The sequence below is a fragment of the Camelus ferus genome, chromosome 30 (genome assembly GCF_009834535.1).
Source record: "Camelus ferus isolate YT-003-E chromosome 30, BCGSAC_Cfer_1.0, whole genome shotgun sequence".
Classification (NCBI taxonomy): Eukaryota; Metazoa; Chordata; class Mammalia; order Artiodactyla; family Camelidae; genus Camelus; species Camelus ferus.
Genome location: NC_045725.1, coordinates 4,199,823 through 4,227,796, shown reverse-complemented (window position 1 = coordinate 4,227,796; position 27,974 = coordinate 4,199,823). Strand labels below are relative to the sequence as shown.

Sequence of the window (27,974 nt, the reverse complement as noted above, 5' to 3'; positions counted from 1 at the left end):
GTTGAGCATTTTCTTTTTTCCGGCACAGCAAGATATCCCAGGCCTGGGATCAGCTTTTTTGCCAAGAGCGCTAGATCCTTTTAATGAAGAATTGTATTTTTTAAGCCTGGGAGCTAGGTGAATTCACTGGTCTTAGAATTTTTTTTCAGTGAGCAGACTTTTAAAAAATTTCTTACGGAATTGTTTACTGAAACATATTTTCGATCTACAGCTCTGTCCTTACTAAAAATAAAAATAAACACATTGAATACTATTTAAAATCCATATCATCATTTCCCAGTTTCTTTATAATTTATCATTGAAAAGGCCTTTCCAGCCTCATTTTGCCTACATGCAGGCTGGAGCCTAGACACAGACCTGATGTTCCCAAACACATTTATTGTATCTCAGAATTTCCTTCTGCCAGAAGCTTCCTCCTTATGCAGAATTCTAGTTATGCTTAAGTTTTACTCCTTCTTTGAAAGTATCCAGAGTTCTTTTAGGCATTACTAAATCTCACCTACTTAATCATTTTATAGTATTTTTGGCTTATCAATATACAAGATACAAAATGTTATTCTGCTTAACTGTTTGCATCTCTTTAATGATATGTGATGTGTGAAGTTCAGAATGAATACCTGAATGAGTGGTGTACTGTATTTGTGAGCAGAGAGAAACTCATTTACTGTTCATGTAATCCATGCCCACATAATCTACTTTGTTTGGATTTGCTTATTCTAGGCATTTCGTATAAACTAGATTATGTAATATGAGGCCTTTTGTGCCTGGCTTCATTCTTGTGGTATGTTTTCAATGTTCATCTGTGTTGTAGTGTGGATCAGTCCTCCATTCCTTTTTGTGGCAGAGCAATATTGCGTGATATGAATACTGCACATTTCTTCCCTCCAGTCATCATTTCACGGGCACTGGGATTATTTCCTCTTTTTGTCTCTTATGGCTAATGCTGCTTTAATATTCATGCACAAGTTTTGTGTGGACATAGGTTTTCAATTCTGTAGGGTACGTACTTAGGACTGGAGTTCCTGGGTTATGTGTTCACTGTATGTTTAACTGTGTTGTGTTCCTTCCATGAACATGGGATATCTGTTAAGTCTTTAGTTTCTTTTTGTGATGTTTTACAGCTTTCAGTGTATATCTTGCACTTTTTTATTGTTAAGATTTTTCCTAAGTATTTAAAATGTTTTCATAATTTTATTTTTGTTTCTTTATTGTTAGTGCATAGAATACCACTGATTTTTTTGGATATTGATACTGTATCCTGCAACATTGCTAGATTTGTTTATTAGTTTCAGTAGTTTTTTTGGTGGATTCTTTAGAATCTTCTGTGTACAAGATCATGCCCGTGGTGAGTGTTTATACTTCTCTCTAATCTGGATTACTTTTTATCTCTTTTTCCTTGCCCAATTTCCCTGGCTAAAACCTCTAGTACAGTACTGAATACAAGTGGTAAGAGAATAAACCCTTGCTTTGTTCCTAAACTTAGGATGGTGGCATTACTTTGTTCACTGTTAAGTACCGTATTAGCTATGATTTTTTTTTGTAGATTTCTTTTAGTTGCTTGAAGACATTCCCTTTCATACTTAATTTTTGATTTTTTTTCAATAAGGAATGTTGAATATTGTTAAATATTTTTCTCTATTGAGATCATCATGTGGTTTTGTCATTTATTTTATTAATAGGATGTATTCACTGATTTTTGTCAAACCAAACTTGTATTCTTAGAATAAATCCCACTTGGCAAACATATTTAATACTTTTCTCATGGTTGCTTGTTTCAGTTTCTTAGTATTTTGTTGACAAGTAATGTATCTAAGTTAGATTATATCTTCATCTTGTTTTTGTGTCGAAGTAATAGTGGCCTCATATATTCAGTTGGAAAATATTTACTCCTATTCTGTTTTTTGGAGGAGTTATGAAGGATTGGTTTTAAATCCTTTTAAAATACTTGTTACAGTTCATTGGTGAACCAATCTGACCTGAACTTTTCTTTGTTTGAAATTTTTTGATAAATAATTAAGTCTCTTTTCTTGTTATGAATCTGTTCAGATGATTTCTTCAATGCCATTTTTTTGTTTGTTTGTTCTTTGTAGGACTTTGTCCATTTCATCTAATTTATTTAAGTTTTTGGCAATCAATTGTTCCTAGTCCTTCTTTTAATCCCTTTTATTTCTGTAAGATCAGTAATTATGCCCTCTCATTCCCAGTTTGATAATTTGAATCTTTCCCCCTTGCTTGTTCTAGCTAACAGTTTGTCAGTTACGATGATTGTCTCATATGAGCAAATTTTGAATCTCTTGATTTTGTCTACTTTTCTTTATCATTATTTATACTCTAGTTTTTATTTCCTTTCATCTGCTTATAGTGGGTTTTGTTTGCTTTTCTTTTTCTAGTTTCTTAACATGGATAGCTAGGTTGTTGATTTGGGGTCTTTTTTCTTTTTAAATATAGATGTTTATAGCTATAAAATTTCCTCTCACTGCTGCTTTAGGTGCTTCTTCTAACTTTTGGTGTGTTCTGTTTTTTTTCATCTCAAAGTGTTTTTAAATTTCTTTTGTCATTCTTTGATCCATTGCTTATTTAATAGTAAGTTATTTAACTTACACATATTTTTTAATTCCCAAATTTCCTTCTGGTATAAATTTCCAATTTTATTACAGATTATAATTTTATTACATACATATCACATTATTAAAGGAAATAAAATTATTCTGTTTATGATTTCACTCTGGGCAAATGTATTGAGACTTGTTCTATGTCTTAACATATGGTCTATCCTGGAGAATATTCCCTGTACACTTGAGATTGTTTTTGCTATGTGACATGTTGTATAGACATGTTAGTTTATAAGCATAGTTCAGTAAGGCAAATATTGTTAATAAAGTGAGTCAACACAAATTTTTTGGTTTCCTAGTGCATATAAAATTTGTGTTTATACCATACTGTGAGCTAAGTATGCAGAGCATTATATTTAATAAAAAAGTATACATACCTTAATTAAAATTTTTTATTTCTAAAAAATGCTATTATCTGTGCCTTCAGCAAATTATAGTAGTGACATTAAAGATCACTGATCACAGATCATCATAACAAATGTAATAATAATGAAAAAGTATGAAACATCGCTAGAATTACCAAAGTGTCACACAAAGCATGAAGTGAACAAATGCAGTTGGATAAATGGCAACAATAGACTGAGTGCAGGGTTGCCACAGAGCTTCAGTTTGTGAAAAATGCAATATGTGCTAAACACAGTAAAGCAAAGCAGCATAAAATGAGATTTGCCTATAGTTGATTTATGTTTTTATTCACATTTTCTGTCCTTTTAATCTTCTATCCAGTTGTCTCCATTATGTAATTTCTTCAACTCACATTTTTGAATTTTTCCATTCTATCAGTTTTTACTTATGTAGTTGGGACTCTGTTGTTAGGTACACATAGGTTTTAATTGCTATTTCTTCCTAATGGATAGACATTTTTGTCATTGCAAAATGTCCTTTTTTTGTCTTCAGTAACAATCTTTGTTTTAAACTCCATTTTGTCTGATAGAATTATAGCCACTGCAGATTTTTTTTTCCTGGTTACTGGTTGCATGCTATATTTTTTTCCATCATTTTGCTTTTAACTTACCGAGTTTTTGAGTCTAATGTTTGTCTTTGTTGACAGCATATAGTTGGATCATGTTTTGAAAATCCACTTTGCCGTTCTCTACCTTTTGCTTGGACCATTTAGTCCACTTATGCATGATGTGGTTACTGAAAAGGTAGAATTTACATTGGCTGTTTTGCTGTTTGATTCCTGCCATGATCTTATTTCATTTTTGTTCCACTTTTTCACCATTAATGCTTTGTTTTGAGTGTTAGATAAGTATTTTCTTATTTGCATTTTAAATTTCTTTTTGTATTCATAGATGCATGTAATATATATGTATAGATGTAACACATGTTACAATTTATATACATGCATACATTCGTTGCATACATATATTATTTCTGTGTATATATAGTATGTAACATATATAACAATTATATATGATTATTCATACACATTTATATATATGTATTTACTTTGTAGATAACAATATCTCAACTTATAACAATCTAGTTTTGATGAATACCAACTTAATTTCAATACTGTACTACCTCCAGTGTATTACTGTCCAGCTATTTGTGTTGAGATAGAAATTATTTTATTTAAAATATTTTTTACTGAATAAGCAGGGTATAATGTTGACTTTTTCAGTTTTTGTATTTTAATACACAAATTGTTTATCAAATGCATGGTATGCAAGTAGTTTTCACCAGTCTGTGGCTTTATTCTCATTAGACAAGGGAAACTTAAAAATGTTGATATTATTAAATTCATATATTTGTTCTTTCACGGATTTTTTTTCTTTTTTCTTTTTTCTTCTGTAAGTATTTTATTTATCATCGAAGAAAAAGCACAGCAGCAAGATGTGTGTTGGCTTCACTAAAACCAAATAGTTAATCTGTAACATGGCTACTACACTCCGAAATTGAAGTCAACACAGTCATTACTACAAATTCTTGTTTTAATTCTTTTCCCTAATTTCCTTTATCTTCAGGATAGGTGTTTTAACAAGTAATTTGTAGTAATGGATTTTTCTTTAACTGTAATATCCAAGAAATTTTTTGCCCAGCTCAAGATTTCCTTTTATGTTTTCTTTCAGAAGTACAGTTTTAGATTTTGCATTTCGGCCTGTAGTGTATTTTGAGATATTTTCAATAAACGGTGTAAAGTATAAGATGAAGATAATTACCGTTCCTTTTGGTCTTCATTTTTTACTTGCATTGTGTCTGTAAATCTGACATCATTCTTTGGTCCTCTGTACATATTATGTCTCTTTTTCTCTGGCTACTTTTAAGATTTCCTCTTTATAGTTGGTTTTCTTTGTATTTGGTTTATTTGTAGTTTGCTGAGCTTTTTGTATCTGTGGGTTTATAATTTTCATCTAATTTGGAAAATTTTTGGCCACTGTTTCTTCAGTATTTCCCTCTCCCACTTGCATTTTTGGGTATTCCAGTTACATTGCTTGAAATTGACAACTAATTCTGTTTTGTTTTGTTTTTTAATTCTCTTTTTTTTCTGTGCTGTATTTAAAAAATTCTGTTCTGATTTCTTGTCTTCTATTCTGCTTGTCTTTAATCCCATCTAGTGAGTTTCTCTTTCTCATTCTTGTTTTTATCTAAATATTTGCTTTGCATCTTTTTTATGTCTTCTATCTCTTAATTTATCTTTTTGGTCATTTGATATACATCTGTCGTAAGTGTTATAATATCCTTGTCTGCTAATTTTAACATCTTGTTTCTTCTGGGCAGTTTTAGTTGATTAATGTTCCTCCTCAATGTGAGTCATATTTTCTTACTTCTCTTAAGTGACCAGTAATTTTTCATTTTATTCTACACATTGTAAATTTTACTTTGCTGCTACTGTGTATTTTGCATTTCAGTACATATTCCTGAGCCTTGTTCTGGGATGCTGTTAATGCAATTGAAAAAAGTTTGATATTTTGTGCTTTACTTTTGAGCAGATTTGGAACAGTACTTAGTCTGTGGCTAATTATTCTCTACTGTGGAGGCTGACCTCTCTGTATAGGTTGGCCCTGTGTGAGGACTGAAGTGAAGTGTTCCTTCTAATCTTTTCTGTTTGTTCTTACTTTACCATTGTGTATATTTCTTCACACATCAGCTTGGTCAGTAATTAGCTGAATACTCCATGCGTTTCCTCTGCAGGTCTTCAGTTCTGTGTCTGCGTATAGGTCTCTTCTCTTTGCTACTCTGTCCCATGGATTCCAGCTGCCTGGTGTTTATGAAGTCTCATTTTGTCTCAAGTCAGGGAGTCTGCTCATCTTCAGCCGCTCTCCCCCACCTTGTTACACTGCCCGACAAATCTCTCTCTCAGGTCACTTTCTTTGCGTGATGTCCTGGGTCTTAAAAATTGTTACTTCCTATATGTTGTTGGTTTTTTTAGTTGATTCACATAGGAAGGGGTAAATCCCTGTTACTCCATCTTGTAACTTCTGAATCAGTCAGGCTTTTAGAATCACTATGATACATGCATGTATTACTGTGTGTGTGTGTGTGTGTGTGTGTGTGTGTGTGTGTGTGTTGAATAAAATTAAGGGATTTGTCCTGGGGATTTGGTCCTATACCACTGTGGAGCTTTTCATCCAGTTCTGTAAGGTGTTATCATTGCATCTGATGTTGGAGCTTGAACTCCACGGGGTTGGCAGTTGATACTTGAGGGGGGATGTAAAACAGGGAGAGCAAGAGAAAGGTGGAACCTCAAGCTTGAGCTGGCGCCACGAGAACAGATGGACTTCCCTGAGTGTTTCCATTGTCTCCGACATTGAAGGCAGGGGTGGAGGTGGTGCGTGGTGGCTTCTGCAGCATCGGGCCTCATCCTCAGTTACTTAAACTTACACAGTTGGACCAGGGGTCAGAGAGACTGATGGAGGCACCCAGATTGTGGAGCACAGAGTTTGTTGTTGCCTGTTGGCAATGCGGTGATCCTGCCGATAAATGACAACACCTGAGAGCCCCTGTTCCCCTCCCGCCCTGTATGTCTCAGCAGAATCTCTCTCCTGGCTTCCCCTAACTGGAGACATCTTGAGAATGGAATTCTGGAAAATGCAGTTTGGCCTGTCCCCATGATCAAATCGCATCATGTACCCCTTGCTGTCTTTGCACTTGAACACATTGTCTTAATCTTCATTTAACCTCTTACAAAGACAGAAAAGCTCTGATTCTGCCCAACGTGGTGCACAGTGCAGGAGACAGCCAGCAGCACCCTGACCTGTTCCTGAAGAGGACTGACGAGCCATTTTTTGTCTGTGGGGGATAGTCATTTTTACTCTGTCTAATTCACATTTTCTTTTTGCTGCCTGTAACTGTAACAGTAAGTTATAAAGGTAACATTGTTAACACATCTAGTTTTAGATTAGGAGATTAAAAAAGGGAAAGAAAATAATCCTGAATTTATTTTAAGCATTCCTGACTATTTCTTATTTCAATTGGTTCACTTAGTTCATTTTATTATAAATTATTAAAGGAAAGTAGTTCACCCAGAACTCTTATTGACATTTCTGCATCTCTTCAGTGCCGCAGTAATTGATGGTGATGATTACTTCCCTTGAAGCACTCCATGTTTTTGATATGCCTGCTGAATCATTAAATAAAGATTAAATTCTGTCCTATAAAATTTTTTATTAAGTGCATTCTGTTGTGTTCTAACTTTTTGCATAATTATTTTCCATGAGAGATATTTATCTTAACTGTATGTGAACCTTGATATAAGATACAGATTACCCTTATCTGCTTATATCTCATGATGGCACATTCATGCCAAATGAGTTCAAAAGTAGATTGTGTCATTTTGAAATCTCAGTTTTGGGCTCTTATTTATAAATAGCTCAATAAACATTGGTTTGGATAAACATATTGAATTGGTATGACCCGTTTCAATTCATTTTCATATAAATTATAACTTCAATATTCTTGTTAATCAAATAATATTTTGAAAGTAATAAATTTTAAGGTCATCCCCCTCCCCCAACCCCGAGTTGCCATTAAACCAGTAGTGTCCTTTATTGAGTCTCGGAAATAATGCTGTTGAACAGTTCAACACTTCACACTCGCAACTCGTCTAGTGGGAATTACCAGGGGAGCTTTCTTACTGAGTGTGAGACCATGTGAGGGGGCTTGAAGCAACTGTCTACTGGTCCCTGTGGGCTCAGCCATTCCCCATTCCCTCTCAGGCAGGACTGGAGCCAGGAACTGGTCACCACTTCCTCATGGACATTGCTGCATTTCGTGTTATTGTCTTGTCAATTTACATAAAATATCCCAGAAGAAATTTGAAGACAAATTACATGTAAAAATGGAAATCCCCTTTCAGGTGAATTTATTGATTCGTGTTTTATTCCTTGACATAAACACTCTCGTGTGTTATGGCTCCTGCACATTTGATCAATAAAGACAATACCAGAATTATATGCTTGGATAGGAAGAGACTCTTAATTTATTAATAGCAATCATTTTTTGAGATTTACTGCATTTCTTGCAACATCTAGGCACTTTACTATAGGCTTCTCTGTACTATTTATAGAAATATTTTGTTGCTATATTTAATGCCACTTACCCTGAATTTTTATTTGGAAATTGAGGTTAGCAATGCCGTATATTTGATAACCCCTGCTAAACATTTATTACTGTATTTGGCATATGTTATTCCCTCGCCACAATGGTGTATTCGTTTTTATTTTCCTCCTTGCATAGAAGAGGAAGTCTCTGTGTCAGTGGAAGGATGACTCAGGGATTCAGGGAGCCCCGCTAACCCGTGCAGACCTGTGCTGTGTCCTCCCTCCTCTTACCCCTGTTCTGGTTGGGAGTCCTCCTCTTCATCATCCCTGTGAGGTCAGGTGGCAGCTCCTGCGGGCTCACTGGGCTCCTGGCACTCCCGGAAGCCCGGCCACGCTGCCTGTAGTGGCATCTTCACAGCAGCCCGGGGGAGGTGGCAGTCTCATGCGGTCAGGCTACATACAGCCGGACTCAGCCCGGGTCTGGCACACCCCAGGCCTTGGGCTGCACTTTTCCCCTCGGGGTGCTGTGTGTGTTTTAATTTCTGTTGACCACGTGGCACTTTCCTTTCTCAGGTTACTACCTTACAGGAACAGAAGGTCCTGCCCTTGTTTTGCCACCTTCAGAAGAGTGGGATGGCTCCAGGTGAAGGGCGCTTCTGAGTGAGCTCCTTGGGAGAGCGTTCAGTGGGTGTAGCTCGCAATCCGTGTCTTCCGTCTCACCCTTCCTTCCTTATAACCTGTCGCCATTCTAACATGTCTAACGTTGTGTTTCCTTCCCCTTCTTGGTCATGGCAATGCTTGTTCTATATTATCACTGATACAGTTGTTTACTTAATTCATTGTATTTTTTTCCACAGCTCAGGTGTCAATAATTTCATTCTGTCTAACATTTCATTGTTATGAACTGACCCGAGGTCAAGTCACTGTTCATTTGAGCCTACATGAGATGTAGTTTTTGACTCTTGATTTCAGCATTTTTAGATATCCTGCTTACTGTGTTGTTTCTTGAACTCAGAAGTAAAATACGCCTTCATTGTTAATTTCCTCACTTATTTTGGCAGGTGACTTTTTAGTGCAAAATGTAAACAAATGCGGCAGACACCTGAAATAAGGCCTGATACCTGAATTATAATTTATAAGATGAAGAGCGACAACGAATCAGTGATCAAGTGCTGTAGGTGGGCTCTGATCACACATCCTGGGTCAAATCTGGACTCCGCCATCCGCTAGCCGTGTGTGCACCTCATACTTCTCATCTGTCTGTTGTTGTTCTAAGGGTTACATCAGTTGTGGGTATAAAGGGCTCAGAACAGAGGTTGGCAGTCTCCCTCTCTACAAACAAACACAAATACAAAACAAAAGAAACCCTAATATGTGACGGCTTTCATTATTATGAAGAATGTGGTTAATGTAAGATTAATGTCTTTGGGGTATAATATTTATAATCTGGCAACACTAATAATTACATTAATGGCAAATTTAACTCTAGGAAAAAAGAAGTAATAATTTGCTGAACGTCTCCCCTTCCTCTTTTGGGTAGTGCAAGAAATGGTGCATGAGTGTGTATTTGTGTTTGGGCCACTCACAGTTTCTTGGGAGAATATTTCTGATTGTTGTGGCTAACATTTTATAAAATCTGAAAGCTCACTGCTAGTTTTTGGACACAGATTGCTTACTCTCCCGACAAGTGTGACACTTAGAAAAGTTTTTGTTTTTTGTGAATGAACAAAAATTTTTCAAGTTTTGTTTCTTCATGAGGATTTTCAATAAATATAGTATCATTTATTTTCATGGAGAAGCAAAACCATTCAGGAAAATAATGATTATAATTTTAAAGTAGTAAAGGGTTTTAGGTAATTTTAAATGTTGGAATGTTGATGATTTGTTTTTGAAGGGAGTTTCTTTATATAAAATTACATGGGTAAACATTTCAAACATGGAAATAGTGAGTTCTGTGTGATGATTATAACCAAAAAGGCGATAAGCATTCTGAGACATTGTACCGTCGCATGCTAGAGAAACAAGGAAAGATACACATGGTTTGGCCAACAATGATTTGAAGAATGTCATTGAGAAGTGTAATTTTTAAGTATCATTTGATACCTGATAACTTTTGAATTTCGGAATAAACAAATACCATTTAATTGTAGATATTTCCTTTATTTACATGGCAAATTTTTTGACATATTTGAATTCATTTGAACTTAAGATTTTTCTGTGTTCCTTTAAGTTAGTGCGCTCATTTATAGGTAAGAGAAGTGGATGAAAATATTTTTTTGTGAAGTCATGGTTAAACAGTATAATGGAAGCTGCGTACAAATGTGTACGATGATGTATAATATATTTCATTTTACATGTTATGTAAATGAAGATTTAATACTTCATTTAGATTTGTAAAATATTGTACAGCATATTTTACATTATCACACTAATATTGGCGTGATCTTGATTTCTGACACTGAGAGTAAAATGTCTTTTATCTTGGTTTTGTTTATAATAAAACCAATGCAGTCTATCTCAGCCGGCTGTTGTTTTAACAACAATCAGCATCTTTATATTTATTTTTAAGCATATTTATTCTTGTTAACTGATTGTACATTGTTTTTGTCTGACCTGTGTCACAGGTCTTTAATTTTTAGTTTGTATCATCATCATATGATAAATATTTTCTTTTTAAATATATATATAAGGACTTTTCTAATCTCAGTGAATTAAAAAAAAATCTATGTCCTATTTCAGCTACTTCCTTTTTTACTCATTAGTTTAGAAAGATTCATACTCACTTAGATAAGTATTTAATATATTATAATGATTTTATTTGTGAATACTTTTACTTTTGAAGTATTTCCTTTTTCCTTTTTCTTGTTTTCCATGAGAGTATAATCTTTGATTAGTCAGGAGATGGGAATGGTGGAAAGAGCTGCGGATAAAGGTCACCAGGCATGAATCCTACTTTTGCATTTTCAGCTCCTTTGCCACATTTTCTTGAAAAAGTCAAAGTCACTTATCTTCTCTGAGCCTCAATTCCCTCTTCTTTCAGGTTGAGCTGATAACGCAGCGCTACTTATCCTGTTATGAGGAGCCATTGAGAAAGTTAAAAATGCTGTGTAAAATGTGAAGCGTCATGATATCTTTTGCTTTAAAAATTTTTACTTATTATAGAAAAACGAAGAAGCTGAGAAATCTAAAACTAAAGGTTGACTGGTATTTGCTTCTCTTTATGTGTATTTGTACGTGTAAATATCAGAAGACAAAGAGGCACACACATGCGTACATGGGATGACGCTGTATGTTTGCTCATCTGCATGCCACGGGTGCCTAGGTCGTTCTTGCCCAGAGTAGGTCCCTGCGCATGCACTAGAGGGACTCGCGCAGGAGCCTGGTAGGGTGAGAGCCGCTTCCTCCTCATGAGAAGCTGCAGGTTATAGACTGAAAGCTCCATGAGGACACAGCTTAAGCTGTCTGCTTTTGCGTCTTACACGCAGAACCTGCCCGTGGCTGGTCCATAGTAAGTCTCCTTGAACGTGTGGAAACGGAGTGCAAGTGTATGTGCTGCGTGCTCACTGGGGAGCTCGGCGTTTCGGTTGTATAGCTGTTCAGGTTCAGGATTATTTTTGTTTTATTTCTGGTGGTATCTAGATTATGAATTTTCCAAAGTGATCATTGTGTTATAATATTCATACTGTGATGGTGGCGGTGACGGGTAGGCTACATTCAGGAGTCACACGTTGCCGGCAGTATCATCGTCCTCAGAGGCGGGAAGGTTTATTTCGGGCAGTCTTGCTTGGCCTGCACTTTTTCACTGAGGATGGTGTTGAGACTCTCATGCTGCTCATACTGTAGCTAGACCAAATTGAAAGAATTCATATTTAATTTCAGTCAGGTTTTTGATGAATACATATTTTGCATATGACTATAATTGAGCTGTGTTTTAGTAGTATAAATTTTTCCCCATAATAAAAAATTTTATTATTCCTCTAAATATTTAGTATTATAGACATTCAGCAGATAACGTAAGAACGTTGTATTAAGCAGCTTTTCTTCCCCGTGTACTTTAGTTTTGCTCCCCTGTGTAGTGTATTTCTGTTTCAATTTTTAAACCCGAAACATTTTAATTAATACAATTTTTTTCTTTTAAAAACTGCACTGTGGTTTCTAAGCTCAGATCTCTTAAATTATACTTGGTCATATAAATAAGCTGTGCTTTGCAACTCTGGGTTCTTAACCTTTACTCTTTACTATTAGCTTTATGTTTTTTTAATTATAGGGAAATAGAGGACAGTAGGGAAGTTATGACTTAAACACTGTTATTACTGTATTTTTTTTAAGGAAATGAAAAATATTTATTTTGTTCAAATCAAGCAGAAACAAACATAGAATATCTTGTCCTGTTATTTTTCCTAAGTATTTAATATCATCAGTTTCTTTATATGTACTAATTCTTTTTGCATTTTGTGGACTGATGGTATGATTATTTATAGTTGTAAAGTGTGTGTTGTCCATAGTTATTACTTAATTTATAGAAAAGAGTGAGTGTTATTTTCAGTGTATATAAATGCATTATTTGAATAATGAAGTCATAGTCATTAGAAAATACAAACATATTATTTTAGCTTCAAAACTGAGGTTCCCTAGTCTATGAAAATAACCAAAATAGACCAGACGTGAAAAGGAGCGTTCACATGTTGAGAAATTGTTTTGGTCTTGGCTTTTGACACACACCTCCTCCATAAGGCCATAGTGTTTTACTGTCTCGCATTGCCCATTTGTGCAAACATGTCCAGATGAATTCAGTGTTTAATGTTAAGAATCTTATAACATGCCAATTTGATTTGTAGCCCTTCATATCATAGAATGCTAATTAAAATCATATTTTTGCATATGTCATGCCTTTCATGTACATATGCAAATAGATTCTGTTGCCTTTCAGCTATTAGTAATTAACTTTATGAAGGACAGCTGTAATACATAATTAACAAAAATGTTTGCAAGCCCTTTTACACTGAAAGTTACAACAGTAAATTTTAATTTTTTTGCTTATCAAGAGAGCCATTTTAGTCTGATGCTTCTGAATGGGATCTAAATTGTTTTAAATAATCAACACAAAGTAATTAAATTGTGTTGTACTATATGCGGTAGACGAATGGTGCTCTGAGCACTGCTGCTGATTCCTGTCCATTTCATATTTATGTCAACAGAATTGAGTTAAGTGATCTGATTTGTGTATAAAATAAGGTAGCATGTCAGGTAATACTTTTTGTTTGTTTAAGTTATTGATATCTTCTGGGCACTTAAGTACATTTTTGTGTGTGTGCTGCAGACACGATAAACATTTATATCATTTTAAAAAACCTCTCTTCAAGTTATTACCATGTTTTAAGGAAGCTTCATGAAGGCTATTCATTTTCTCTTTTATAGTCCCTTAAATATTTAATAAAATGACATTTTCTCAAACTCATTTCGTGATTGAAGTGTGGGATCAACGAGGGGCAGGGACTGTGACACTGAGGTGTGGCTTTCTCTCTCTGACTGACACTGAAGACAGGGACTGCAGAACTGAAGTCATTGTTTTGGTCATTGTTTGTATACTCAATACTCAAGTGAGATAATGAGCCAGACAATTTAAATGCAGTTATTTCTTTTGGTTTTCAGGTATTGTAGTATATTTAATCTGTATGCAAGCTTTCTGTTTAGCACTTAGTGCTATTGTAATGTGCATTTTCACATTATGTCTATATATACTTGTCTGTTTTTAAATACTTTTGTACATATTTCTAGCAGAGTCAAGCTTAGGTCTATAATTACTTTTTTTTTTTTAGGGTTGCTTTTGTAATGAAGAAACACTTAAACACTCATCTACTGGGCAAACATGGAGTTGGCACGCCAAAAGAAAGGTAATTTTCGTCCATTTTTAAAACTTAACAAATATATTTTCATTTTAGGCTTTGTTTAGTGAGGTGACTCCTAGAATTTTTATCAAGCCAGTTCATCATGTTTTACATTATGGTAGTCTTTTGTTGAGTATCATATTTTATGCCAGTCTCCCATAAAAATTTAATGTCCCTTTTTAATTTTAAAAAATTCGATCTAAAAATATTTCAAACGATTTGAGGGACTATGAATTTGTGAAACAGCCTTGAAACAGTAGAAGAGTTAAATTAGAGGGGATTGATCTCTGAGAATGCATGAGAATGAGCTTAAATAAATATGTAAAACTGAACTGTCCATTTTCATTTGAATTTTGCATATTTTTATTTTGAGGTTTTAAAATAACATTTTTGAATTCTTATTGTAGAATTAAACATTGCTGATATTAAAAAAGAAATACATCTTATGTCATCCCCCAAATAATACTACAGTTGCCATGTCATGAAAAATAACACTACAATTATGGTGTCATCAACTGCCAGGTTTTCCTTTTTCTTGCTACTGTATCATAATTAGCTTCATCACGTAGACTTAATTATATTAGGTGAACTGAGATACAGCGATGTCAGCTACCAGGTGAGCCTGGCTACTTCTGAAACTTTAAATCGTTAAAATCTGCAGCTCACCCAGCACTCATGCAAGCACCCTCACCTCCTTCAGGGACCTGGTAGTTTCTGACTTGCCCTGAATTCTCTAAGGTGGTATCTGAAATTCTGCAGACCCTCCTGGGAACTTTTGTTTTAAATACTGTTTTAAACTGTGGGTCATGATGCAGTTTGTTCTATCACTTTGTAGCCTTGGGCTTCACCTACCATATTTGTAAATGTGTAATAAATTTATAAACAATTTAAAGTGCTTTTACCAATATTGTCTATGTTCACAGGGTGTTTAACTTGACTTTTCTATTGAGGGCATGTTGTTTTCTTTAGCATTTTAGTCTGGACGTGACTGAAGAGTCAGAATATTGGGGTGTTACATATGCTTACTTTCTGCCTTTTGGTTTTCCATAGTTTTCTTTATAAACGTTACATTCAATCTGAGCCAAAATTTATGTGTTGAACAGATCCTGAATGCATCATTCTTGAAATTCAAAAGATTTTGTATTATTTAAATTATAATTTGGGACTTGTCAAAGTTATGTTTCATAAGTCTTTAAGAAACAAAACATTTTCTTGTGGGGAGAGTATATAGCTCAGTGGTAGAGCACATGCTTAGTGTGCACAAGGTCCTGGGTTCAATTCCTAGTACCTCCATTTAAATAAATAAACAAATAAATAAATACCTAATTACCTACCCCCCAAACAAAATTTTAAAAAAGAAGCAAAATATTTTTAATTGCTGTATTCTTGTTGCTTTCACTTGCATTATCTCAGTTAACCGTTGTATGACCTTAGCAGTGGTGCCTTATCAGACTGGTATCACAGAGGTAAAGGTAGATATTCAGGAATATACAAGGATTTGTTCAGTACCTCATAACTAATAAGTGTTAGAATTGTTATGTTTCTGACTAATTCTACTGCTCTTCCTTGTCCTGATTTTATTGTCTTGCATTGAGAATCTTCACATATAGATACTTAGGGTGTTTTATTCACACAATAAATTTGAATGAAAATAATCCAGATCGATTAATTAGTAAAAAGAAAATATTTACCTACTATATAACTAGGATACACTTTGAATTCAAATGTATCATTTTTGCTTTTTATTTAGAAATTTAAGCAATTTGAATGTGTTTGTTCATATTACTTCATATTAAAGAAAAAGTCATTACCTTATACATATGTTTATCCTCCAAGCACCTTAAAAATACAGATACCTTCTGTATCTGATGGTAGGAGTGTGAAACTTCCAGTTGTGCTCAGGTTTTCCATTTTCCTTTTCCTTTGCATTCCAGGATAACTCTCTTTTGCTTTCACTCATTTCAGTCCCTAATACAAAAACGGAGGCTAAAAAGAGGCATGAGAAAGATTGCACATTCTCCTCTATGAGGTGTCGTAAGCGTTTCCTCCAACAGTAACGTGATTTTTGTCCTAAAATCAGGAGGTGAATCTCAAATGGGAAAGTGTCTCCCCATTTGCTGGGCCATTACCTTCTAAGTTGTCCTAGTGTGGAGTTCATCTAACCTGGACATTAGATTGAATTGTTTTTCCTGCTAGAAATTCCATGTTTCAGAGGACCTCTTGTTTATGGTATCTGCTTGTAGCGCATTCCCTCTTCCTGCACAGAAAGACTGAGCTGGAATGCCAGGGCTTCCACCACAGCAGGATTTCCACAGTGGTCCACAGCTCGACGAGACCAAGATTTAAGTAGCAAAATCTAGCACATTACATGCCCGAAGGCTCCTTTCTTCCAGTCCACCTGCCTCCATTCCTTGGAGAGGGAATTGACGCCTTTGAACAGTTTTAGGAAACAAAGAAACTCTTTACCAGCATGTTCAACCTTTACTTTGGGCATAACTGTTGTCTAAATTAAATTAAACATTTTTTCTTACCTACTTAAAACATTAATGCCTTGGCTATAATTTTGCAAGCTTGCTATATTTTAATTTCTTTAGGACAGTATAATCAGTTTATTTTTTTGTTTTGAACTTAATTCTTTCCTCTTATGCATTGCACATTATAGCAAATAGTAAGAGAAGTTAGCTAAATAGGCTGTGACAATTAAATTAATAATACATTTTGTTTGCAAGTATTTAGGCCTTGTGCTTTGACTGATACATGCAAAAATGATAATTTATTACAAATAAATTCATATTCTTACACTGTAGTTAGATGAACTAATAAATTTTGTCAGTGTGACTGTCATTAGCAACAGAAAACTAGTTTCAGATTTTTTTGACTCCCTGAACACCTGAAGTGATGGCTTGTGTAAGAACATAATTTTTGTCCTTAAGTTTGCATAGCCTCATTTTAAGGTAGCATATAGCTGTGTTTCTGAAGTCTTATACACTTAAATACAAACTACTAAATATAGCCACATTTGGTTCACATTCCAAAATAATAAACTCCAGTTAATTTGCAAGTTCATTCTGAAGTAGTCCCTATTTTAAATGAGTAATTCTCTTTGTAATATAGTAAGCCGAAGTAGCTTTATGACTCCTTGAATTCGCTAATAGTAATCTAGAGAACCAGCTTATCCACAATTACAACAGTTGAAACAGCCCAAATAAGTACATCTTATGTGAAAGCCAGGTGCATATTACAATGGGGAGAGATGGCATTCGGGCTTCAGTGCTTGGCAATCAGCTGGGCTTTGAGTGACTGTAAATAGGAGGAGGGGGAAACGATTCGCGCAGAGTTTCGGACCTGATACATTGCTCTTGTGGTGTCTGGGAGACACCAGGAAATGTCTACACTGGTGGTTTCTCAGAAGGGCAGCTGTGCTCCCCAAACCAGTTTTATCAATAAAAGTTTTAAACTGGGTACCTGCATCAGAGAGTCTTAAGAGCTAAATAATGTACTTGTTTTTTCACATTATTAATGAATATTAAGATCAAAACCTTAGTATTTCTTCAGTGAAGCAATTTTTGGGGAGTTTCCGATTATCTTTCATCTCAGACAGTGCCTCATTGTCAGTCTAGCTGTGGGGTGTGTTCAGGCCCCTGGGGGTGGGCTCTAAGCTGGCCAGTGTTTTTGTTCAGGCAAACGGGTTTCCCTCAGCCTCCTTCAGATTCCTGAGCCCTGAGGTTTTTGCTGGCTCCTCCTTTTCATCAGACGTTTGAAATTTGTGGTTAGGCATCTTCCTTTTAACAGTACCTTGGAGCTGATTGATAATGAAATCTTTTCCCCACATTTGTATACGTACCAGATGGTACGTGTTCTGTGTGGGGGGCAGGACTGGGCTTGTATGTGCGGTAAGCCGTTGCTGTAGGACGTGACATTGTGTAAGGTGTCTGGTGTCTGCCTCGTCTCCTTTCGTGACAACTTTTATGTTTATATGTTAAAGCTGTATGCCAGCATCATCATGGCTTCCTGTCCTTCACGTTCTCCCGAGCGCGGAAACGTCGCCCAGGACCCAGGCGTCCCTGGGACACGTGCAGGTGCACGCACTCGCACTGTTGTTGCTGCAGCTTTACCAGGGATACTGTGGGTTGATTAGAAACTGAGGTTACTTTTAAAGGAGAGAATAATACATTTTATAAAAGCTCTGAATTACATGTATTTAAATAGACTCAAATTTGCCCTGTTGGAAGAGATTCTATTCCTACCATGAGGCCGGCTGCTGTTGCTGCCCCCTTAGCGTCCGCTGCAAAGACGTGGCCTGCCTTTTGGCCAAGTTGTTACTGTTGCTGGTATTTTCTTTTATTGAAGAATCAGCCGTTTTCCTTACTGTTTACTCCATGTGAATTTCTGTGAGGTGGATACTGTTTTCTACTTCATTGTTGAAACAGTGGCTCATTCTCATGGGAGCCGTGGGAAATTTCATCCTGTGTCGAGCGTCCTTCTTGCCACCTCTGAGCAATGTCCCTGTGACGCTCGTCAGGCCTGTGCCCCGCACTGCCCACTGGTCTCCCTCTCAGATCCTCTCTTGCTCCCAAGGTCACTGATTTTTTTTTATGAGGCCCAATTTTGGGGGGAAAAAGTGTCTATGGGCTCCTCCTTGCTTTAAAAAATTATTTATACAAGAAATGACTCTGTTGAGCCAAAGTGGAGTAATAACCTTTCAGTTCCCTCTGTCTGGGATTGCTGATTTGAAAGAGTTGGGGGTTATTATACCTCACTGACCTGCCGTTGCTTTCGTGTGAGCTGCGGACTCCCTGTCTTCTGTCTTCTCCCACTTCTCCATCTGCAGACAGTATCCAGGTTATAAATAATATCCCATGGTTATTTGACATGGTTTTACTGTAAGGAAGTTGGGCAAGCCTACTAAAGGGTTACTTCTATGTGGGAAGATAGATGGAACTCACATCCAAGCCAGGGCTATTACTTTTAGAAAATTTCCTTCTATATTTTACTGGCTTAATCTTACCATTTATTAAGTAACATAAGGAGGTAAGTACACATATTTTCCACCGAGGTTATCTTGTCAGCATCTGGGTAGTGTTTCTAAAGTAAGGGGGTAGTTCAGACGTCCTGTGGCTGCTTTATGACAAGGGTTTTCTTACTGGAATGGGTATATTCTCTTACTTTGTGGATTTTCGAGGTGAAGGTTAGCAAAATAAGTGTCAGCTCCTCATTTGTTTATTGAAGTTTCCGGTTTACTTTTTCGGGAGGTGCTTGGACCTGTCACAGAGAGTCCTTGTGGCTCATCTCTGCGGGGACAGAAAACCCCTTTTCGAGTTTGTAACTTGATTGGGTCCCTCAGCTTCCATGAAGCAATGGCAGCCCTGCTCCTGCTTCAGTTGTGTAGTCGAGAGCTGTGTGGAATGTCTGGACTCTGTGTATCTGTCAGAAATTCAGTTTGCTGCTCTGAATACACCCTCTTCCGCTCCTTTCTCAGTGTGCTTCCAGTTTTATCCTCCAGTCGGTCCCATCGCTAGAGAACTGCTTTCCTTCACTGCACTGTTTCTGCTGTCTTCCTCCAGCAACATTTTTACTGATTTTGTGCTTAGTTTTTATGATAATGACTTAAACCTAAGAGGTAACCTTATAAAATTCCTACTTCATTGTAAAGATACGGTGCCCAGGGCGCTGCTCCTGAGCAAATGTTCTATCTTCCGTGTGAGACGCAGGGGGCAGTTTCTTTCTGGTCCTTATTCCAGGAAAAGTTGTGCCTTTCTGAAACTGCTGGTCATTTTGATCTTAAAGACTAGCAAATCATGTGTCTAATTGAGTTTTCCTCTTTATGTTTACTGCTGGGAAGCTCAGTGCTAAAACTATAATTCATCTCTGGAAAGCCGGGTGAACTTCATGGAATGCATTTTATTTACTACTGTTATTTCTAGTTTCATCTTTTTTTCCCTTATGGGAAATTCCCATTTTATGTGAGTGGTATATTTTTAACAACATCACATAAATCAGAGCGCACATAATTCAAGGGGAGTTTTGCAATGGGAATGTCTGTGAAGTAGGTCAGCTCCGGGAGGACGCATCTCTTCAGCCCTGGGGTTTGGGGCACTGTGTTACGCAGTGTGCCGCCCTTTTATGAGACTTTTTCTTAATTGTCCTTGCCCTGTTGCATGAAAGTTTAGTGCACTTCTTTGAGCAACTTCAGTGGTTCTTTCTGTTTCTCAAGATTATCCGTTAGTTTGAGGAACGCTCGCTCCTCAAGTGTGCTGAGCAGACATGGTATGTACGCCCACCCCCCACGCCCCCCGCCAAAGAAGGGAGGATCGCGCGACTTCTGTACCCGGATCCGTCAGAAATGACTGCTGTGCCTCGTGTATCCCAGCTATGCTGATAAAATACCACGTCTGCTACTTCAGGGGGAAATTCTTTGTTAGTAGTGGAGGAAGCCTAAGTGTTACGAATATACATGTTACAGAAATATGAGGTTGTTTTCTGCCTTTTCTCATTGTTTAATTTTAAGCTAGCATTTTATTGAGTATTCAACTCTGTGTGTTTTATTCCCAGGCATTTACATAGACATGAATATTTTATGACTCCTGTTATTTAGAAGATGCTGGTTGTTACGCAGTTATCCATAATATGTAAAAAGAAGAGCCACACAGTGAAACCAAGGAAAGTCTTAGAAGAGGGACCAGTTAGTCTTGCTTCAGGGATACCGTGGCGGGTGCTGATGAAGGCCTCTCGTCCGTTCATCAGCTGACCCTCACAGTAGACGTGTACTGCGGCTCCTCACGGCTGTCCCCAGACTGAGCTGGAGCCTGGTGCTTGCGGACGATACAGCCTCTGTTCTCGTGCCCCTTCAGTTTGGGCTTGATGGACTGAGACTGAGGATAGAGGGATAATATGCACGTGAGAAAAAAGAGAATTTTGTTAGTTGTAAGGCTCTGATGAAAATACAGTAGGGCGCTGTTCCAGGGCGTGTCTGGGCCAGGTGATGCTTTAGGGTGAGTGGTCAGGAAGAAGGGGTGAAGCTTGGAGTGGGAGCCTTCCCTGCAGAGAGCACAGTCGAGGCCACAGGGAGGTGTGTGTGCTGCCTTAGGGCTGGGGGAGGCGGAGGGCAGAAGATGAGGAGCCAGGATCCAGCCGTGCCCTGTTCAGGAAATGGTCCCCCCGCGTCCCCCATGGGGGTATTTCATTCAGGGGGCTTATGGGAAGGGTAAGGGCGAGCCTGGGAAACTGAGTGGGAATCAGGCCCAAAAGAACCTTGAACGCTCGGCCTGCTCTACCTTTTACTCTGCACACACGGTGAGGCCAGCCAGGTTCCCAGCTCCTTTGGGACTGGACCTCTGTCCACGTGGAGCTCGGACGCCAGGGACAGAGGCCCGGCGGGCTAGTGCTGGCGCAGCAACCCGCGCTGGAGGACGTTGTGCACCCGGCTTCCGGCCTCCCTCTCTGGTGCATGCTGCAGAGCTGCCCCGCAGACAAGCCTTCCAGTCACCCAGTCTCACGAAATGCCTTGTTTCTTTGTGCTTCACAAATACTGCACTTTTTACAAATTGAAGGTTTGTGGCAACCGTGCTTCAAGCAAGTCTATCCGCACCATTTTCCCAGCAACACTCGCTCACTTCCTGTCTCTTTGCCACGTTTTGGTGATTCTTACTATATTTCAGATTTTCTTACTCTTACTCTGTTTATTACAGGGGTCTGCTATCAGTGATCTTTGATGCTGTTACTCTGATAGTGTGAAGGCTGCGATGATGGTTACTTAGCATCTTTTAGTGATAGAGTATTCTTAATTAAGGTATGAACGTTGTTTTTTTACACATGATGCTATCCTACACTTACTAGACTACAGTATGGTGTAAATGTAGCTGTTATATGCACTGGGAAACGGGGAAAATTCACGTGACTCACTTTATTGTGACACTTGCCTTGCTGCGGTGGCCTGGACCTGAAGCCAGTGTCTCCGAGGTCTGCCTGTACTTTGTGAGACACTCTTTCCCAGCTCCAGGACCTGTTTCTTCCTTTCTCTGTACTTCTGTTCTTCCCCATCACACTCATACAACTTCCCACATCTACCGGCTGTGAATCTGTATCACCATTGTATTTCAGGTTTCAGGCTGAGGCTCCTGTCTTCTCTGAGTTTCTTTCTTGTTTATTCCAGCTCTAAATGATCTTGCTTTTTTCATCATATTCCTATGAAACCTTGGTGACTAAAGGATGTGTGTGTGTGTGTGTGTGTGTGTGTGTGTGTGTGTGTGTATGCACTCATATATATGTATATATATAAATTTCTTTATCCATCTCCCAAAATAGAAACCCAGAAGATTGTGATGATACTGCATAAGTTATAATTATGTTATCTAGTACTAGTTCATAGAGTTCTTAGACCAGAAATGTAAGGTTTAGTACTGATAATCTTTATTAAAATGACGTCTATTTTGTTCTGTTGCCTCCTCTTTCATTCTTCCATAGAAATAAGACAATTCTGTAGAGATAGTGAACTATACCTTTTCTAGTGTGAATGTTCTGATTGTTCTGTATGCGATCATACATGGCTGTTTAATGTGACCAGTTAATTTTTAAGTTTTTTTGTTTTTTTTTTTGGTGGGGGCTACCATTTAGTTTAGTAGTTCAGTCAGATCTTGGATGTAAGAATATCTGCTGTTTTGACTCTTTTTAAAGTCAATGAACAGGTGATCCTAAATATGATCAATCAGATATGTTGAATGTGCAAAATATAGGTGTTTTCCCCTGGCAGGCATCTAGAATATTTTTGGCTGTGCTCTTATTTCACTTAAATTGCATTTAGAGCACTGGGGCGTATGCTTCTGGACTCTGACTGAAATATGCCTTAAGCGCTTATCTTTAATTCCCAGTCAGTGCTGGAATTAAGGAGAACAAAGGCCTATATGTTCACGGCAGCCTTCAGTTATGCTTAATTACCAGCCTGCTCACAGTCTCATTATACAGTGCTGACTTCTTGTGAGACGTTCTTTTTATTCGTGATGTCTTGGTAGTTGCTTCTAAAAGTCCAAGAATAAAATTTTTCCTGAGGAATTTTCCAGGAAACTTCCATCCTTTCTGAAGTAGTTTTTGTAAAGTCGGATCAAAGCCATTTGATGATGCCTTTTAACTGACGAGAAACAAGATGATGATGTTTCGTCACGCTGCAGAGCTCTGATAGGAGAGTCAAGGGTTTGCACGGGGTATTCTCTGGTATCGTCCCCCCCGACCCGTTCATGGTCCTTGGGTCACTGGTATGATCCATCGTGAGCCTCAGACGGGGCCTCCCCACTGGTGCTGTGACGCGCTCACCAGTGCACCCAGAGAAGACAGGCAGACCTGATGGTCCCCGTGACATGTGCCGACCTGTTAGTAGTCCTGATGTTCCGCAAAGTGACTGTCTTTTACTTCAGCAGATCCTTCATTCCCTTTCGAAAGAATCGTGATGCCTTTTGATACTTACTAAGGCATTAACACCTCCTAAGGTTGAATCACATGAAATCAACACTTAGGTTTAAAAAATGTCAAATACTGGCAATCTCATATGAGTCAAACCTATTCTGTTTAGAACTGTGACTAGCACATGGCGAGAGTATAGAGATCTGCTTTCCAGGGAGTTAATCCTTTCCATTGAGTTTGAATGGAATCCAGTTCTTGCTTCTTTCACGGACAGTGGTTTCCTAGACATGGCAGAGGGTGGTAGTGTGATACAGAAGTTGGATCAGGAGAACGTGAAATCTGTCTCCACCTGCTTTGTTTATCCACTCAGTGTCGCATTAAAAACTATGTCCCCAGGTTTTCCGGGCCTGGGTCAGCTATGTTTCGTTTTCAAGGTCCAGATTTTGTCTCACTGTGATAATCGTCCCCCAGATTTCCATTCTGTGTGATCGCTTCTTACTACTAAGAAGACTGATATACAGCTTAGCACATTCTATTGTGAATGTATGCCTTGCGTCCACACTAGATAACTTCTTGAGGGTGTGCTTGGCAACTTTCCTTCTCTGTCCCAGCTTTTCAGAAGGTGATTGCTATTCAGTGAATATTGATAGATTTAAAATATTAAAATCTTCACTGAAATTTTTTTTTCCAAGATGAACTTTTTTCTTAACTGGTCTAACACATGATTTATAGTCACATTTTTAAAAAGGTATTACAAACTAGCATGGTTGTATATATAGCTGTATATGGTCCTGCCTCTTAATTTAGTCAACCTCAAGTGCATTCTTCCTGAGTCAACATGGCTTTATCACCTTATCTGTGAGGCCAAGGATGACACCTGTTTGCACTTCTCAGGGTTATGGAGAAGTGGACAGGAATTTATACAAGTATGAAATATACATACAAAGTCTATATATATGTATATAATATATATATTATATATAATGTATATATATGCATATATATAATATATGCAGCATCTTATAATTTAAAAAGTGCTTATTTTTAGATTAAAGCATATTAAAGAGATTTTTAGTTGCTAAGTTCTAAGCAATATCTGTGTCTCTTTTATGCTAATCTGATGGAGAAAAGTATTATGGGAAACACCAGATTCAGCAGAACATATATATGAGTTTTTATTTAAATTATGTCCTAATTTTCTTTGACATTAATTTAAACAAGTTCCCCTTTCATTCTCACAGCACATTGTAGTATTCAGATGTCTTTTTCTCATTTCATATTTATAATTATGTAATATGGATATGCTGTATATTATTTGGCAACTAGAAAGTGGCAGTCTTGTTGCTGGATACCAGATCTTTAAACTTTTATGCCTTTTCTTTAAAAAATATTGTTTATATGAGATTTTGAAGATCAGGAAAATTTTTAACAAAGGAATTAGCCCAGTGCTTATCGTTTATTAGTGCTCACAGTAATAGTATATGAGCATATTCACAGTTTCAGTGAGTTTTTTGAGCTTTCTGTTTTGATTAAACAGGGAAAAAAAAACATACATAGAACATAACTGTAAAACCAGCAGAAACCAAGTGCTCTGTGTGAAGCAGGAAGGAGGTCCCAGAGACCACGCCAGTGTTAGGGCGCCTTCTCTGTGTCTTGGAGAAGGTGTCTGTTTCGCAGCAGATTAAAGGGCATCCTTTCATATGGAGAGCTCTCTTACTTGCACAGGAAGCCAGTGACTTTTGCAGCTTTCATACTTAATACGATTGTTGACCCCTAAGTGATGAGACATAATTTAAATTTCTGTGGAAATTCCTGTTTGAATCTGACATGCTCAGGTACCACTGAGTCAGAGCTCAGAGCTTAGCTGGTGTTAGAGCCCAGCCTTCAAATCTCAGTAAGCACGTCTTTATGATGTGCTCGGCTTGTCATGTAGGTGTCTGATGCCTCTGAAGAAGTGCTTAAAACCCAAACAGTTTAATCAAATGGATCCAACTGCTGGAATTGGTGAAAAGAAAGAAAGAAATCTAAGAATGTAATCATTTTTTGCTAGAGATACAAGGTTGAGATTAATTAAAGTGTGGAATGTAATGTTCTAGTTCTCAGGCTCAGTGGTAAATTCACAGATGTTCATTGCATTGAATAAATAAAATAAGATGGGGCCACAAATGGACCAACGTTAAGGAAAGATCATTTTTGGCCCAGTTTGTGCCTTGAGGTCTATGGAGTGAGACCATGCTCTCCCACATTCAGATGGCCCAGGTCATGTGCTTGATGTGAAACAAAGGAAAGTTAGTTTCAGAACCTTTTATTTAGTTCTCTAGTTAGTATCAAAAGTACTCCATTCAATGAAAGAGAAATGAAGAGATGTCTGTCTTATTGGTAATGTTATGAACAGAAGACATCTCACTTTCAACAAAAATGTCAATTTTTAAAAAATCGTTGGTCTTTAAAAATGTATCTGAAATAATAGCAGTGAACTATTGATTCATGTGGTATTAGATCACTTTTATTATGAGAAAAGTTTGTTTTGGAAATTTTAGGCAGTGTTTTTCTTTGCATAGTGCCAGGTTGGCCGTGGAGGGACCTGGCCGAGTGTGTCATGGAGAAGCGTTTCTTCAGAGTGAAGAGGTTCTTAGCGGGGAAGGGTTGGAGACCAAGGCAAGTCTTGCAGGTGGAGATGACGCCTTTCCAGAGAGGCAGGCATGTGTCAGCGGGAGCCCTCACCAGGCCTGCAGGAGCTCCTCGCCGGTCAGCAGTCCTGGTCGGGCCCCGGCAGTGTCCGAGAGCTCTGTCTCGGGGATGGAGGCATTTTCATCCGAAGATGACAGTTGCTACTTTCAATCATAAATTGCTTCTTCTCGAAGGCCCATTTTAAATGGCCGTGCTTGGCTTTACGGTTATTTTTCTCAGTTCCCAGCACGAGCGTCCCCTGCCTTTCTGCCGTGGTGCCGAGGACCTTGCTAAGTGTGCGTCGTGTCACCGCACAGGCCTTAGGGACTCCTCCATCCCGTCCTGCCCCTGGAGACAGGTGATGTGGCTATCGGAATAATGTCCTGAGATGGAACTCAGAGTTCATCTTTTCCTTGTTGGAAGAACTCATGGCTTTGTTAATGATTTTAGATGATATTTATAGAATCACTGAGGTTCTAAAAGGGTTGCTTAATTTTTTAAAAACACTCTACCACCTTTTTATGAGGGAAGGTCTATTCTACACTGCTTCCTAAAGGTCTCAGTTCATATGCCTTGCAAATGTAGTGGCTTACTATATTTAATTTGCCCCAACACAAGGTAGCTTATTGCAGAATAATATAGAATTCTGGATTCTAAAGAGAACGTTTGCATTCCGTAGATGTGGAAACAGTTTCAGAGAGACTTGATCTAGGTCATCTACATATCCAAAATTTTGGAAATTAAAAAATGTTCTGTGTGTACAGAATTTGTAATTTCATTGCATCCTTCTGTGGTAACAAAGAACTATGATTCCGTAGTGTTCTGGTAAAGCTATGGTCTTTCATGGGTGATTGTTTGTAGTATTGTACATAATCTTCTCAGCACCTTTAATCTTAGTAACTGGTAGTAAATTATGTACAACGTAATGTGTTTATGAAAGAAAAATGCTCCCCCATTTTCAGGTGCTTATTGATGAAAGATAGAAAAAATAGAAAAGTCTGAGTATATTTGTTTAAATGAGCAAGGAAAGTTCGTTTTTAGTCTGAAGCATGTTGCCATAAACCTTATAGTGGTGGAATTTACAGAAATTATAGACTTTCACTTTTTTCTTTCATTGTTTTCAATGATGGCATCAGTATTGCTAGCATTTGTTGGGATTTAAAGTATAAAACAAGAGCTTTCTTGAGAGTATTACATAATGAAAAACTACCCAATGACTATACATCAACTGAACAAAGATGAAATATTTTTAATCTAGCATGAAGACGTGTCAGAGTCCGCCATAGACTATGGGGCTGACCACAGAGTAAACTTGGGTATGTAACATAAATTTGAAGCCAAACGAATTTAGCCACTTGTGACTTAAATCAAGTTATATCATCGTATTTCCTTGTTATTCTATAAAGATTTTTTTAAAGTAAAGTTGCATTTAACTCTGTTACCTATAAATCAACATATTGAAGAACCTCTCTATGGAAGTTATTGCTCATCCGTTGGTGGCACAGCACTAGGAAAAATTCCTGTTAGAATTACTTTGATATTATGAATTTTATTTTAGTGGAGACAGTACGGCACTCAGTATTACTGAAACAGAAGTTCTTTCTGCATCAGTTCAGTAGCCAGTTCACCACAGATCTTTCCTGCATCCTGGTGGTCCCCGACATCACACTTGTACGTGAGAGGAGCAGGCAGGTGTGGACATGACGAGCTAAACCACCGGTTCTGGCTCAGTTGTCCTGGTCCTAGTTTTGCTGTATATTGACTTGTACGTGAGAGGAAGAGTGAGTAGAAACCTCTAAGCTTCTTTGCTGGAGAGCAGGAGTTGATGGGATTTGAGTTTTGTTTGTGAAAGTGCAGGGCTTCATACATGACGGGACTTTGACCCTCGTGTCGTCACGTGTCCATTAACACAATAAAACTCTAGT

General features: G+C 37.6%; 1 protein-coding gene across 1 annotated transcript in view; it reads left to right on the top strand.

Annotated features, from left to right (window-relative positions):
• The window catches only part of ZNF407 (zinc finger protein 407), a 364,894-nt gene that overhangs the window by 127,309 nt on the left and 209,611 nt on the right, over positions 1-27,974 (top strand). Inside the window, 1 exon segment of the mRNA XM_032470454.1 lies at positions 13,918-13,992. Coding sequence (XP_032326345.1) covers positions 13,918-13,992 — 75 coding nt within the window.